The sequence below is a fragment of the Anomaloglossus baeobatrachus genome, chromosome 5, assembly GCF_048569485.1.
Source record: "Anomaloglossus baeobatrachus isolate aAnoBae1 chromosome 5, aAnoBae1.hap1, whole genome shotgun sequence".
In the NCBI taxonomy this organism is placed as follows: Eukaryota; Metazoa; Chordata; class Amphibia; order Anura; family Aromobatidae; genus Anomaloglossus; species Anomaloglossus baeobatrachus.
In genome coordinates this window covers 347,331,286-347,344,586 of record NC_134357.1, presented here as the reverse complement: position 1 = coordinate 347,344,586, position 13,301 = coordinate 347,331,286, and the positions used below count along the sequence as shown (strand labels likewise).

Below are 13,301 nucleotides of genomic sequence, written 5' to 3'. Positions count from 1 at the left end.
CGGGGGCACAAGCAGGCAGCAGCAGCGCCTGCCGTGACCACGTGGGCCCGCTCATTACATATGCATGCCCATCCTCCCGCCCATCTCTCAGCGCTGAAGCCGGCAGTGACAGGTGGGCGGGAGGACGAGCGGGGACGCGCGCATAGTAAAGAGCCGGTCCGCATGATCACCCCTGGCATTACAGCCTGGAGTGATCATGTGCGGCTGTATTCACTGCCCCCCGCAAATCATTATCAGCGCGGGGTGCAGTGAATCAGTGTACTCACCCGTCCCCGTGTGTGGAGCCGGCCCCCTGCAGCACGCGATGTCTTCCTGTCTGTGCCAGTCAGCTGATCTGTGCTGGTCAGCTGATCAGCACAGACAGGAAGACATCGCGTGCTGCTGGGGAACGGCTCCACACACACAGATCAGCGTGCCAGAGAGGAAGATGTGATCGGTGCTGCAGGGAGTGAGGAAAAGGTGAGTATAAATGTTTATTTTTTTTCTCTGTGCTATAGGATACAGGCCTTATACCAGGATGGTATATGAGCACGATGGGGGCATATAGCAGGATGGGAGTATATGAGCAGGATGGATGGGGGTATATGAGCAGGATGGGGGTATATGAACAGGATGGATGGGGGTATATGAACAGGATGGATGGGGGTATATGAACAGGATGGATGGGGGTATATGAACAGGATGGATGGGGGTATATGAACAGGATGGATGGGGGTATATGAACAGGATGGATGGGGGTATATGAACAGGATGGATGGGGGTATATGAACAGGATGGATGGGGGTATATGAACAGGATGGATGGGGGTATATGAACAGGATGGATGGGGGTATATGAACAGGATGGGGGTATATGAACAGAGCAGGATGGGGGTATATGAGCAGGATGGGGGTTTATAGCAGGATCATATACAAGGCAGGAGGATCATTACCAGGATGGGGTACCTTAGTAGAGAATTTGGGGACATTACCCCCATAACAGTATCAGCAGCAGATCTCGCCCCATAACTGTGTCATGACCACATTTTTTTGCCTAAAGTTTTATTTTCCTATTTTCCTCCTCTAAAACCAGGGTGCGTCTTATAGTCCGAAAAATACGGTAAGCGGGCTCTCCTCACTATAAGAATGCCAAACACGTGGACGCTAATTGTGGCTTAGGCACTTATGGTGCTCAGAAGGAACAGGGGCATTTAGATTTTGGAGCGCAGATTTTGCTAGATTTCTTTTTTAAAGGGGGTGTGGAGGAGCCATAGCGTTTTTCAAGAGTTTTGCGCTACCAGAGATATGGAAGTCCCCTATATTTGACGGATCTGAGTGGGGACTTGTGTTTTTGTGTGTTAATTTGAATAATATTTGGTGGCAATTTGGGTTATAGAACATTTTGGAAGAGTCCACATTTATCCTGTGTTCTATACTGAGTATTTACATCAGGATTTCCATCTATATCTCCGACATACGTGATTCAGTTGAAACCCCCGACGGATGCATTCACTAATGAGGCAGCCGAGTTACCCTGAACTTTGTTTTGCCTCTGTTCACCAGTGTCCATCTTTTCAAAAGGTCAACAAAACTGTTGATGACAACACTTTTTGGCACGATAAAAAAAAATAAAAAAAAAATTAGGGAGTAAAAAGATGGACACAGGCCAGACCGTCGTTCAAAATAACTCTCTCTGCCTCATTACAGTGAATTTTCGGTTATGAATATTGTCTGAATCACGTTTTTCAGAAATTTACACAATTCCGGTGTAAGCACTCAGCGTAGTGCGCAGAATAAATATGAGCTACTCCATACTGTGATCTTTGAGAGACAGAGTAAACAAAACAGCAGCAGTTGAATTGGCTTTCTTTATTTTTACGCCATTCACGGTGCAGCACAAATTATTTGACAGCTTTATTCCTCCTGTTAGTATGATTGTAGTGGTACCGGATTTATATTTTTTTTAGATTTGGGTACTATCATGCAAAATGTATTTATTTTTTATTTTACAAAATACCGTAGGTTTTATGCATCACCAGATTTTGAAGGCTATAGTTTTTTTTATTCTGCCGACAGTTGTGTGAGAGCTTGTTTTTTGGAGGATGAGTTGAAGTTTTTATTGGTACCATTTTGGGTCACAAAATATTTTTTGATCGCTTTCTATTTTGCTTTTTGTGAGGCAGAATCAAGAGGAAACAGCAAGTCAGGAATTGCTATTTGTTTTTTTTATGTCATTCACTGTATCGTAACAGTGATAAGACAGCTTTATTCTTGAGGTCAGTACGATTACACTGATACCACATTGATGTAGTTTTTTTTTATATGTTTATGCTGCTTTTACACCATAAAAACTATGTTATAGGGGGGAAAAAAAAACTAACAGTTTTTGCATTGTTATATTCTGAGAGCAATAGCTTTCTTATTTTTTCACTGATTGAGCTGTATGGAGGCTTGCTATTGACAGGACGTACATATACGTGCTACATTGGAAACAACTCCCTTTCTAGGACGTTTATGTACATCCAAGCTTGTGAAGGGGTTGAAGTACCACTCCACAGTGTTTTTTCAGCTCTGGACTGGCGCTTTAAAGCTAAGCCCCCTGCACCCGGTCATATACTCACCTACTGGCGGCTTCACCTTTTACTGACAACACTCCAGTGCTCCCTTGGTGAGGTCAAACATTAAAGGGAACCTGTCAGGTGCAATACACACCCAGAACCACGAGCAGTTCTGGGTGTACTGTATAGTGCTATTCCCTGCCTAACCGTCCCTGTATACGCTAGCATAGATAAAGAGATCTTTAGAACAAGCATTTCTAAAGATCTTTTACCGTATGCTAATGAGTGAGGGCATTAGCCCCCTGGGCGTTAGTCGCCCCTCATTAGCATGTTAGTACGTCCCTGTGGGCGTCCCATCATGCTAATGAACGCGAGCGTCACAGGATGAGCTCACTCACCTCTCCACCGCCATCGCTGGATTTCGGTTCAGTGCGCATGACCCCGGAGTTTGAGTTATGTGCTCTACTTCAGTTTGAAGCCAGGATGCGTATACCCGGCTTCATAGTGCGCATGACCCAAACTCCGGGGTCATGCGCACTGAGCCGAAATCCGTCGGACGCGATGGCGGCGGAGAGGTGAGTGAAATCATCCTGTGAAGCTGCGTATTCATTAGCATGTTAGCACACCCACAGGGGAGTACTAAGATCCTAATGGGGCTGACTAGCCAGGGGAACTAACGCACAGGGGACTAGTCCCCTAGCTCATTAGAATACAGTAAAAGATCTTTAGAAATACGTTTTCTAAAGATCTCTTTATCTATGCTAGTGTATACGGAGACGGTTAGGGTACCTTCACACTTTAGCGATGCAGCAGCGATCCGACCAGCGATCTGACCTGGTCAGGATCGCTGCTGCATCGCTACATGGTCGCTGGTGAGCTGTCAAACAGGCAGATCTCACCAGCGACCAGTGACCAGCCCCCAGCCAGCAGCGACGTGCAAGCGACGCTGCGCTTGCAGGGAGCCGGCGTCTGGAAGCTGCGGACACTGGTAACTAAGGTAAACATCGGGTATGGTTACCCGATGTTTACATTAGTTACCAGCGCACACCGCTTAGCTTAACGCTGGCTCCTTGCTCTCCTAGCTACAGTACACATCAGGTTAATTAACCCGATGTGTACAGCAGCTACATGTGCAGAGAGCCGGAGCCGGCAGCACAGGCTGGTAACTAAGGTAAATATCGGGTAACCACCTTGGTTACCCGATGTTTATCTTGGTTACAGCTTACCGCAGCTGCCCGATGCCGGCTCCTGCTCCCTGCTCGCTTCATTTGTCGCTCTCTCGCTGTCACACACAGCGATCTGTGTGTCACAGCGGGAGAGCGCCTTTGAAGAAAACGAACCAGGGCTGTGTGTAACGAGCAGCGATCTCGCAGCAGGGGCCAGATCGCTGCTCAGTGTCACACACAGCGAGATCGCTAATGAGGTCACTGCTGCGTCACAAAAAGCGTGACTCAGCAGCGATCTCGGCAGCGAGCTCGCTGTGTGTGAAGCACCCCTTAGGCAGGGATTTGCAATATGCACCCAGAACTGCTCGTGGTTCTGGGTGCATATTGGACCCAACAGGTTCCCTTTAAGGCTATGATCACACAGTGCATCTTTTGTAACTATAAAGATGCAGTGTTTTAGGCCCCAAAAAAATGCACAAAAGAAAGCACCCGTGGCAAAAACGCATGAAAAAACGCATACATTTTTTACGTGTTTTTACAGCATTTTGCCCAATGCGTTTAAAGTCAAATCTATTGACTGGAAGGGCTCAAAAAACGCAAAAAGAATTGACATGCTGCAGCTTAAAAAACGCAGCCAAGATGTAGACAAAAAAAGATGCACAGTGTGGACAGTAATACCAGGCCTTGCCGCGGTTACCCGCACTGAACCCCGGATCAGTCACCTGAGCTCCAGAGATCAGCCCGGTCTGTCTGCAGCTGTGCTGAACTGAACAGCAATCGCCGGGGAATCAATCACTCAGGCTGCACTGTGGAGCTCAGGTGACAGCTCCGGAGTTCAGTGCATGTAACCGCGGCCAGGCCTGGTATTACTGGAGATTCCTCCGATAGCCAGTCTGACGCGGTATGCAAATGTCAAGGATCCGTGTGACATGCGTATGCCATGCGCATGCCATCTGTATGACATGCGCATGCCACCCGGATTTTGTTTTTTTTCTCGCTCCCATAGGATTGCATGGGGGTGCGAGAGCTGAGACTCGGTGCAAATCGCAGCATGCTGCGATTTCACTGAGAGCATGAGACGTGCCATAAAACATTTAGCAAGAGGACACAGCCTCATTGATTAACACTGGTGCGAGTGCGATCCGATTTTCTTTCAGATCGCACTCGCACATAGAAATCGCAGGTGGAGAAGAGCCCTAACACTGTTTCTTGGAGAAAAACGCAGACACCTTTTATCCAATTCTATACAACCTCATATATTCCCATAATGAAGGTCCTAAGGCCCGTTTTAAACCGTGGTTTTGCTGCAGAAATTTCTTGAGAAATGTTTGTAACCTTTCTGCAGACATTTCCCAGCAAAACCCATTGGAAAAAATAAAAAAAAAAAAAAAAAAAAAGCTGTGCGCACACTGCGTTTTTTTCTCAAGAACATTCTTTCTGCAGAATTTCTACAGACAATGTGCATGTCACTTCTTTTCCGCAGGTACCTGCGTTTTTTGCCATAGATATAATGGTAGAAACCGCGGGGACCAACTTGCGGAAAATTCGCACCAAATCGCTGCATAAACGCGGGTGCAGTTTTACCGCGGGTGCGAGATTCTTTCAGTGGATCCGTTTTTTTCTCAAGAAAAATGCACTTTCAGGTGCGCACATAGCCTAAATATTCACATTTGTTTTCATTGGCATGCCCTTGAATCTGACACGTTTGTTTCAACCTAAACTAGAGAAAACTGAATGGACTGGTCTGTCAGATACAATTGTTTTCACATAAATAACCAGAGTCCTGAAGGATACATATGTTGCAATACTTACCACACCCAAATAAGAAAAAGCTTTATGTGCTACCAATATTTACAGTGAAAATAGCTGTATAATATGTCCATAAATATGGTCTGCCAAGCTTTAATTAGCAATGACTGCTAAAATGTATGTCTCATTTATGGCTGGGGGGCGGGGGGGGGGGGGATGTGTGTATTTATATGGGCTTTGCTAATGATGGAGAAGTCATCTGAGTGCTCTATATGAGACCACAACAGGACTATGCAGTTAGTAGCTATGCAATGTTGGCCTTTCCACACCCTTTAGAGGTGTTTACCAAAAGGTAGTCCCTTCAAAAAAAATAAAACTATCTACTGGGACTTGACAAAGTGAAACAAAAAAAAAAAAAAAAAAAAAACATGCCCGTGTCTACTCTACTACTCTATATCTAAGTCATGAATTAAATTCACCATTATAAATCTATGGGTCGCTAAAAAACTCAGGCCGCATACAGAATGCACTCTACTGTTTTACACCATTTGATTTTTATTTTTTTTTTATTTCGCAGCCAAGAAAAACTGACAAAACAACAAGGCCACGTACACACATTAGAGATTGTCCATGATTTTAACCAGGGCTGTGGAGTCGGTAAGCCAAACCTTCGACTCCGACTCCTCAATTTCTCTTGCACCGACTCCGACTCCCACATATATTGCTTATAGTTAGGTGAAAAATGTATTGTAGTACATGAACATGTGTATGTGAAGATCAGACATTTAATCATTGTTATGATACAATAATCAAGATATTTGGATAGAACATAAAATATATTTATTGGAATACAACTTTAGAACACAAAAAACTAATAAAAATTGTAAATATGTAATACAATATGTAATATACAGTAGATTACATATATATCTTGAGTGTGTACATTACATATTGTATTACATATTTACAATTTTAGTTTTTTGTGTTCTAAAGTTGCATTCCAATACATATATTTTATGTTCTAAATATCTTGATTATTGTATCATAGAAATAATTAAATGTCTGATGTTCACATTGTACTACAATATTTCTTATATAATATATAATTATATATTAATTTTTCACTTAAATATAAGCATTATACTAAATATTATTTAGTAAAATATTCAGCACATTCTGCATTGCACTACTGTCCCCAATTTATTATATATTTTAGGAGTCTGAGTATTTTATACCGACTCCGACTCCACCAAAATGAGCTTTGACTCAGACTCCACAGCCCTGATTTTAACACTGATAGCCTATCCTTAGGACAGATTATCAATGTCTGATCGGCCGAGGTCCTACACCCTGCACCCCTGCCGATCAGCTGTTCTTGGTGTCAGCAGGCAGAAATGTTCAATTCAGGAGCTGCCCTGTCTTCCGATAGTGGCCTGGTACTGCCATTCACCTACTATTGATTTGAATGGGAAGCATATGTGCGTTACCCGGCCACAGACGCTATCAGAAGACAGGCAGCTCAATAAGGCTAGTTTCACACATCCGGCTTTCCGCCGGTTTGCCGGACTCGGCGCACGCCAGTACAGTGTATACAGTACAGTGGCAGCGCGACAAGCTATGGTCACATGCTGTCATGTGACCTGGAAACTACAGCGCTGCCACTGTACTGTATACACTGTACTGGTGTGCGTCAAGTCCGGAATACCGGCGGAAAGCCGGATGTGTGAAACTAGCCTAAGAGGCGGATGTGCAGTACCCGGCCATGGCCACCATCAGAAGACTGGCAGCTCAATAAGAGGCGGATGTGCAGTACCCAACTGTGGCCATCATCAGAAGACTGGCAGCTCAATAAGAGGCGGATGTGCAGTACCCAACTGTGGCCATCATCAGAAATCAGAAGACTGGCAGCTCAATAAGAGGCGAATGTGCAGTACCCAACTGTGGCCATCATCAGAAGACTGGCAGCTCAATAAGAGGCGGATGTGCAGTACCCAACTGTGGCCATCATCAGAAGACTGGCAGCTCAATAAGAGGCGGATGTGCAGTACCCAACTGTGGCCATCATCAGAAGACTGGCAGCTCAATAAGAGGCGGATGTGCATCAAGACAGAGCAACTCTGGAACTGAGCACTTTCGGTTGCCTGCTGACGCCAACACAGAGAATAGCTGATAAGCGGAAGCGTCAGACCCTGGCCAATCAGATTTTGATGATCTATCCTAAGAATAGGCCATCAAAGTAAAAGTCGTTGATAACCACTAAGTATTTGGTGAGTTTTTACCCCCGTATTTGTAGCTAAAACCAGGAGTGGAATAATCAGAGGAGAAAGTATAATAGAAACACGTCACCTCGTCTGAATTTATCACCCACTCCTGGTTTTGGCTTACAAATACTGAAGTAAAACCTCACTAAATACTCAACATGTGCACAAGGCCTTAAAGGAATATCTGACAAAATACTGATGAAAAATGTGATCCAAACCACAATGAAAGAAAAAAACAAAACCAAAACAGTCAATTTATTCACATACATAGGTAGGCTGATACTAGTTTAACCTATTGTAAAGTGACAGCAGTTGTGGTTATGTTATGGGGGAACCTCTGACTAGATGTAAGGAAACCCCAGATGGTAAACATTGATTAGATGCAGTATTAGTTTTACAGGCTAGAATAAAACGCAGTATGAAAGTCTTTGCGAGTCCAATAATATCAACAATGGCAGAGAAATCAACATTTGTGCAGACGAGTAACATTATAAGGCTATGTGCACACTGTGCGTTTTTCTCGGCGTTTTTGCGCGTTTTTCGGGTGCGTTTTTGGCCTCAAAACTGCATGACTTTGCTTCCCCAGCAAAGTCTATGAGTTTTCATTTTTGCTGTCCCCACACAGCGTTTTTTTTCAGCTGCGTTTTTGTGGTGACCACAAAAACGCAGCATGTCAATTATTCCCGCGTTTTTCACTGCGCTTTTCATCCATTGAGTTCAATGGGATGTTGAAAGACGCAATGAGAAACGCAAATAGCTGCGTTTTGGTGCGTTTCTAAGACCAAAAACGCAGCTATAAGCGCAGGAGGTGGGTAGTAAAGTGACGTGTACAGGAAGAGGATTCCTTCTGTCAGTATAGACAGAAGCGTGAATCCTCCCGGTACCGTCACCGCCGCGTCCATCTCCCGTCCTGGGCTTGTATGCTGCCGTGCGGCGCCATGTACAGGCAGGAGGTGGAAGCGGCTGCGAAAACAAAAGTTAACAGTAGAATAAAAAAAAAAAAGTTATACTCACCTGTCTGCAGCCTCGCGGTGCCATGCCCGCTCCCAGCTCCTGTCACGGTATCGCCGCTCCCGCTCCGGCTGTGTGCAGTCTCCCCGGGGCAGGACCTTGCTTGCAGGACCTGGCGATGGATCACCTGATGCAGTCACCTGACGCATCAGCTGATCGAGTCTCGGGCTGACGCGGGCGCCCGGCCGGTATCAGCGGATGCGTCAGGAGACTTCATCCCTGATTACCGGCAGCTGCTGCAGCGATCGGAGGGGATCAGACTCCCGCCCCATCGCTCCGGGAGCTGCCGGTAATCACCACAGCACATAAGTGAGTATTATTTTTTTTTTTTTTCTACTGATGCATCAGCTGATTGTATAATCGGCTTTTATACAATCAGCTGATGTGTGATGGGATTCACATCCTTTAACCTGACACATCATCTGATCGCTTTGCCTTCCAGCAAACCGATCAGATGATATTGGATCCTGATTGGACGGCGCGGGACCCTGACCCAGGATTACTGCGGAGGGGGGTTTATTTCAATAAAGATGGAGTCACTAATTGTGTTGTGTTTTATTTCTAATAAAAATATTTTTCTGTGTGTTGTGGTTTTTTTTTTATCTTTACTAGAAATTCATGGTGGCCATGTCTAATATTGGCGTGACACCATAAATTTCGGGCTTAGGGCTAGCTGATAATATACAGCTAGCCCTAACTCCATTATTACCTGGCTAGCCACCCGGCATCAGGGCAGCCGGAAGAGTTGGATACAGCGCCAGAAGATGGCGCTTCTATGAAAGCGCCATTTTCTGGGGTGGCTGCGGGACTGCAATTCACAGCGGGGGTGCCCAGAAAGCATGGGCACCCTGCACTGTGGATTCCAATCCCCAGCTGCCTAGTTGTACCCGGCTGGACTCAAAAATGGGGCGAAGCTCACGTCATTTTTTTTTAAAATTATTTCATGAAATTCATGAAATAATTTAAAAAAAAAGGGCTTCCCTATATTTTTGGTTCCCAGCCGGGTACAAATAGGCAGCTGGGGGTTGGGGGCAGCCCGTACCTGCCTGCTGTACCCGGCTAGCATACAAAAATATGGCGAAGCCCACGTCATTTTTTTTTTTGGGGGGGGCAGAGAAATCCTGCATACAGTCCTGGAAGGAGGATGCTGAGCCTTGTAGTTCGACAGCTGCTGTCTGCTCTCCTGCATACACTATTGGATGGAGGATGCTGAGCCTTGTAGTTCGACAGCTGCTGTCTGCTGTCCTGCATACACTATTGGATCGAGGATGCTGAGCCTTGTAGTTCTGCAGCTGTCTGCTCTTCTGCATACACTAGTGGAGAATGAAGAACACATTGAAGAAGGAAATGACATCAGACCTTTTTTTTTTTGTTCACTGATAAAAAACGCATAAGGACGCAGTGAGCAAAAACGCAGCAAAACGCAGCAAAAAAACGCACCAAATCGCGGCAAAACGCGTGCGTTTTTTGCCGCGTTTTTTCAACGCAGGTGCGTTTTTGTGCGTTTTTAGCGGCCAAAAACGCACAAAAACGCAGCGTCAAAAAAACGCAGCGTGTGCACATAGCCTAAGGCTGCAATCAAACGACCGTATAAATCAGTCAGAGTGGACCGCGATGCTTGCCGCAACTCTGACTCGAGCGTGCGGTCTGATCTCGGACTGATTTATACAGTGGCCTGAACGCACCTATCACACACCAAACAACTAGAAAAAAAAGCATTTTGGCAGCAGAATGACGTCATCTATGTACTGGGTATAGATGGGTGCGGTTAGAATGGAGTTTGTCAAATCCAGTCACATTGGGGTCTTTAACTGTAGCTGTATAAATTGTAATAGGATTACGTACGATCACATCATGCCGCTTGCACCTTTTTTTGTCCCTCTATCTCAAAAATTGTGACTATTTGTACATATTTAACTGTTACATTGTACTTCACATTTTTTTTTTTTTAAGGTTTATATAGCAACATAATTACTTTAATGACATTTTAGGTTAGGATCACATCGGTACGTCTGCATGTGCCATACTTTAAACTATGTTTGCTGCAATTCAACCTTCTTTTAAAACTAAGTATTCATTTTTATACTTTTCACAACTACTTTGGAATGGTACACACAGGCAGGACAATATTTAGGTTTTAAATGTAACAGAACATTTAAATACGTCTCCCATTGAGAATAATGAGGATTCTTTCACACATTCTTCTGGGATTCCCCAAAAAACACAATATGATGAAAACCTGATAAGATGGAGTTAAAAGAACATCACAATATATATGATTCATGAAAGTCTGAACAAGCCCCTAATATGACATCAGAATCCCCTCCGAGCATGGCCATCCTCACCAATGTGATCGACAAGTCAAGAGACCCCAATTGCAGACCCCCAAACAGGTGACATAGGACATTACTCACCGCTGGGTTCCCGCACTGATCTCCCATACATTTCCTCATATTTCTGAAAAGATGAGATGTGGGCAGAGGCGGCGACCTCTGCCGCAGGAGGGAACACATCAGGGGTAGACATGACAGCTCTATTGCAAATACACAATATCAATAGACAGTCTGGGCTCTGAGCAACCAGAGCAGCAAGGGAAAACTTTCCCTTTTAAATCAAATGTAAATAGTCCCAAAATATTGACGTTGTCATATGCAAAAAATCTCAAAACATCTGAGCTTCACTTTCTAATCTGAGCCAGGAAAGGCCAGCAATGCCAGCCCAATAAAACTGCAGAGATGCGATGTAGCAGAGCGGAGCCAGCAGTGCCTGATGTAGCATGCACAACCCACTAGAACCTAAAGATGCGATGTAGCAGAGCGGAGCCAGCAGTGCCTGATGTAGCATGCACAACCCACTAGAACCTAAAGATTCGATGTAGCAGAGCGGAGCCAGCAGTGCCTGATGTAGCATGCACAACCCACTAGAACCTAAAGATGCGATGTAGCAGAGCGGAGCCAGCAGTGCCTGATGTAGCATGCACAACCCACTAGAACCTAAAGATGCGATGTAGCAGAGCGGAGCCAGCAGTGCCTGATGTAGCATGCACAACCCACTAGAACCTAAAGATTCGATGTAGCAGAGCGGAGCCAGCAGTGCCTGATGTAGCATGCACAACCCACTAGAACCTAAAGATTCGATGTAGCAGAGCGGAGCCAGCAGTGCCTGATGTAGCATGCACAACCCACTAGAACCTAAAGATTCGATGTAGCAGAGTGGAGCCAGCAGTGTCAGTTGTAGCATGCACAGCCCACTACAACTTTAAATATGACATGTAGCAGAGCAGAGCCAGATGTAGCATGCACAGCCCACTACAACCTAAAGATGAGATGTAGCAGAGCGGAGTAAGCAGTGCCTGATGTAACATGCACAACCCACTACAACTGCAGAGATACGATGTAGCAGAGCAGAGCCAGATGTAGCATGCACTGCCCACTACAAATATGAGATGTAGCAGAGCGGAGTAAGCAGTGCCAGATGTAGCATGCACAGCCCACTACCACTGCGGAGATACGATGTAGCAGAGCGGAGCCAGCAGCTGATAACGGCTGAGCCACACTCCTAGCGCAACAAGCTGCAGACCCGGCACGTCAGTCCCATAGGGAACAACCGTTACTAAAAACACTTAAAAAAAACTAAAAAGAAAGTCTTAAAATATTGCTATTTGCAATCTGGAGCTGAAAGGAAAAGCACAAGCAGGAGAAAGTACTGAGAGCAGGGAAGTTTCATTCAGTCTCCTGCTCCACAGGAAGGTGACGGGCTTAGCCTATGCAGACAGCCAGGGAGCGGTGCAGGAAGCTGCCGCCGGCGACCGTGTCCTCTGAGGGAGACCGAGGTGTCAGAGTGCGGGCTGCACCGTGCACAGGAGGCGTGCTGAGTCCTTCCTCATGTCCAGGCTTGACCCTACAGAGGAGGAGACACAAAGAAGCGGCGCCTGTGCTGAGCCCTCTGTGCGCTGCGCCGCTCTATGGCGACCTCTGCTGTCCGGAGGAGCACACAGCTGCTCTCCTCAGCGGACATGGCGCTCACTGCGCGGTCACACATGGGTGTGGTTGAGAGAGGAGTGGTGTGTGCAGAAAGCATGGCGAGCAGACACTGCTGCATTACATTACATTGCATTACACAGAGCAGATGCCCAGCTCCTCTCCACACTAGTTGTATCACTGCTGTGTCCTGTTCTGTAGCCATGAAGAATTCTAGTCAGATGTTATACCTGGGTGACTACCAATATGTCACCTCACAGTGCCGACATGATGCTGAACTTAGTTTCTTATTCAGCAGCTTCTTATTCGACCATTATTTATTTTCTATTTTTACAAGTTTCTCAACAAAAATAAGCCATCACAAGTATATAATACCAAGTAGTCATGTGCCCTGTTGTGAATAAACTTAAAAACACCTAAAAAAATTATAAGACTGGCACAAAACTGGCATCAAAGTGGGCACTGAGGTATGTTATTGAACGGGTTAAAGGACTTTGGGCCATTGATCTTACCCCACATTTACATACCTACTGATGCCCCACATCCAATTCATGTCACTCCAGCCTAGCCCAAATGGGTTCTGGGCTTCAGAACTGGC

General features: G+C 45.5%; 1 protein-coding gene across 2 annotated transcripts in view; it reads right to left on the bottom strand.

Annotated features, from left to right (window-relative positions):
* ACSS2 (acyl-CoA synthetase short chain family member 2) overlaps window positions 1-12,663 on the bottom strand; it is a 113,181-nt gene extending 100,518 nt beyond the window's left edge. For both annotated transcript variants that reach the window (XM_075349881.1, XM_075349882.1), the window contains exon 1: window positions 11,138-12,663. In XM_075349881.1, the coding sequence (XP_075205996.1) occupies window positions 11,138-11,249 (112 nt within the window). In that variant the 5' untranslated portion in view covers window positions 11,250-12,663. The remainder of the gene's footprint in view (window positions 1-11,137) is intronic.
* Between the last annotated feature and the right edge of the window lie 638 nt (window positions 12,664-13,301).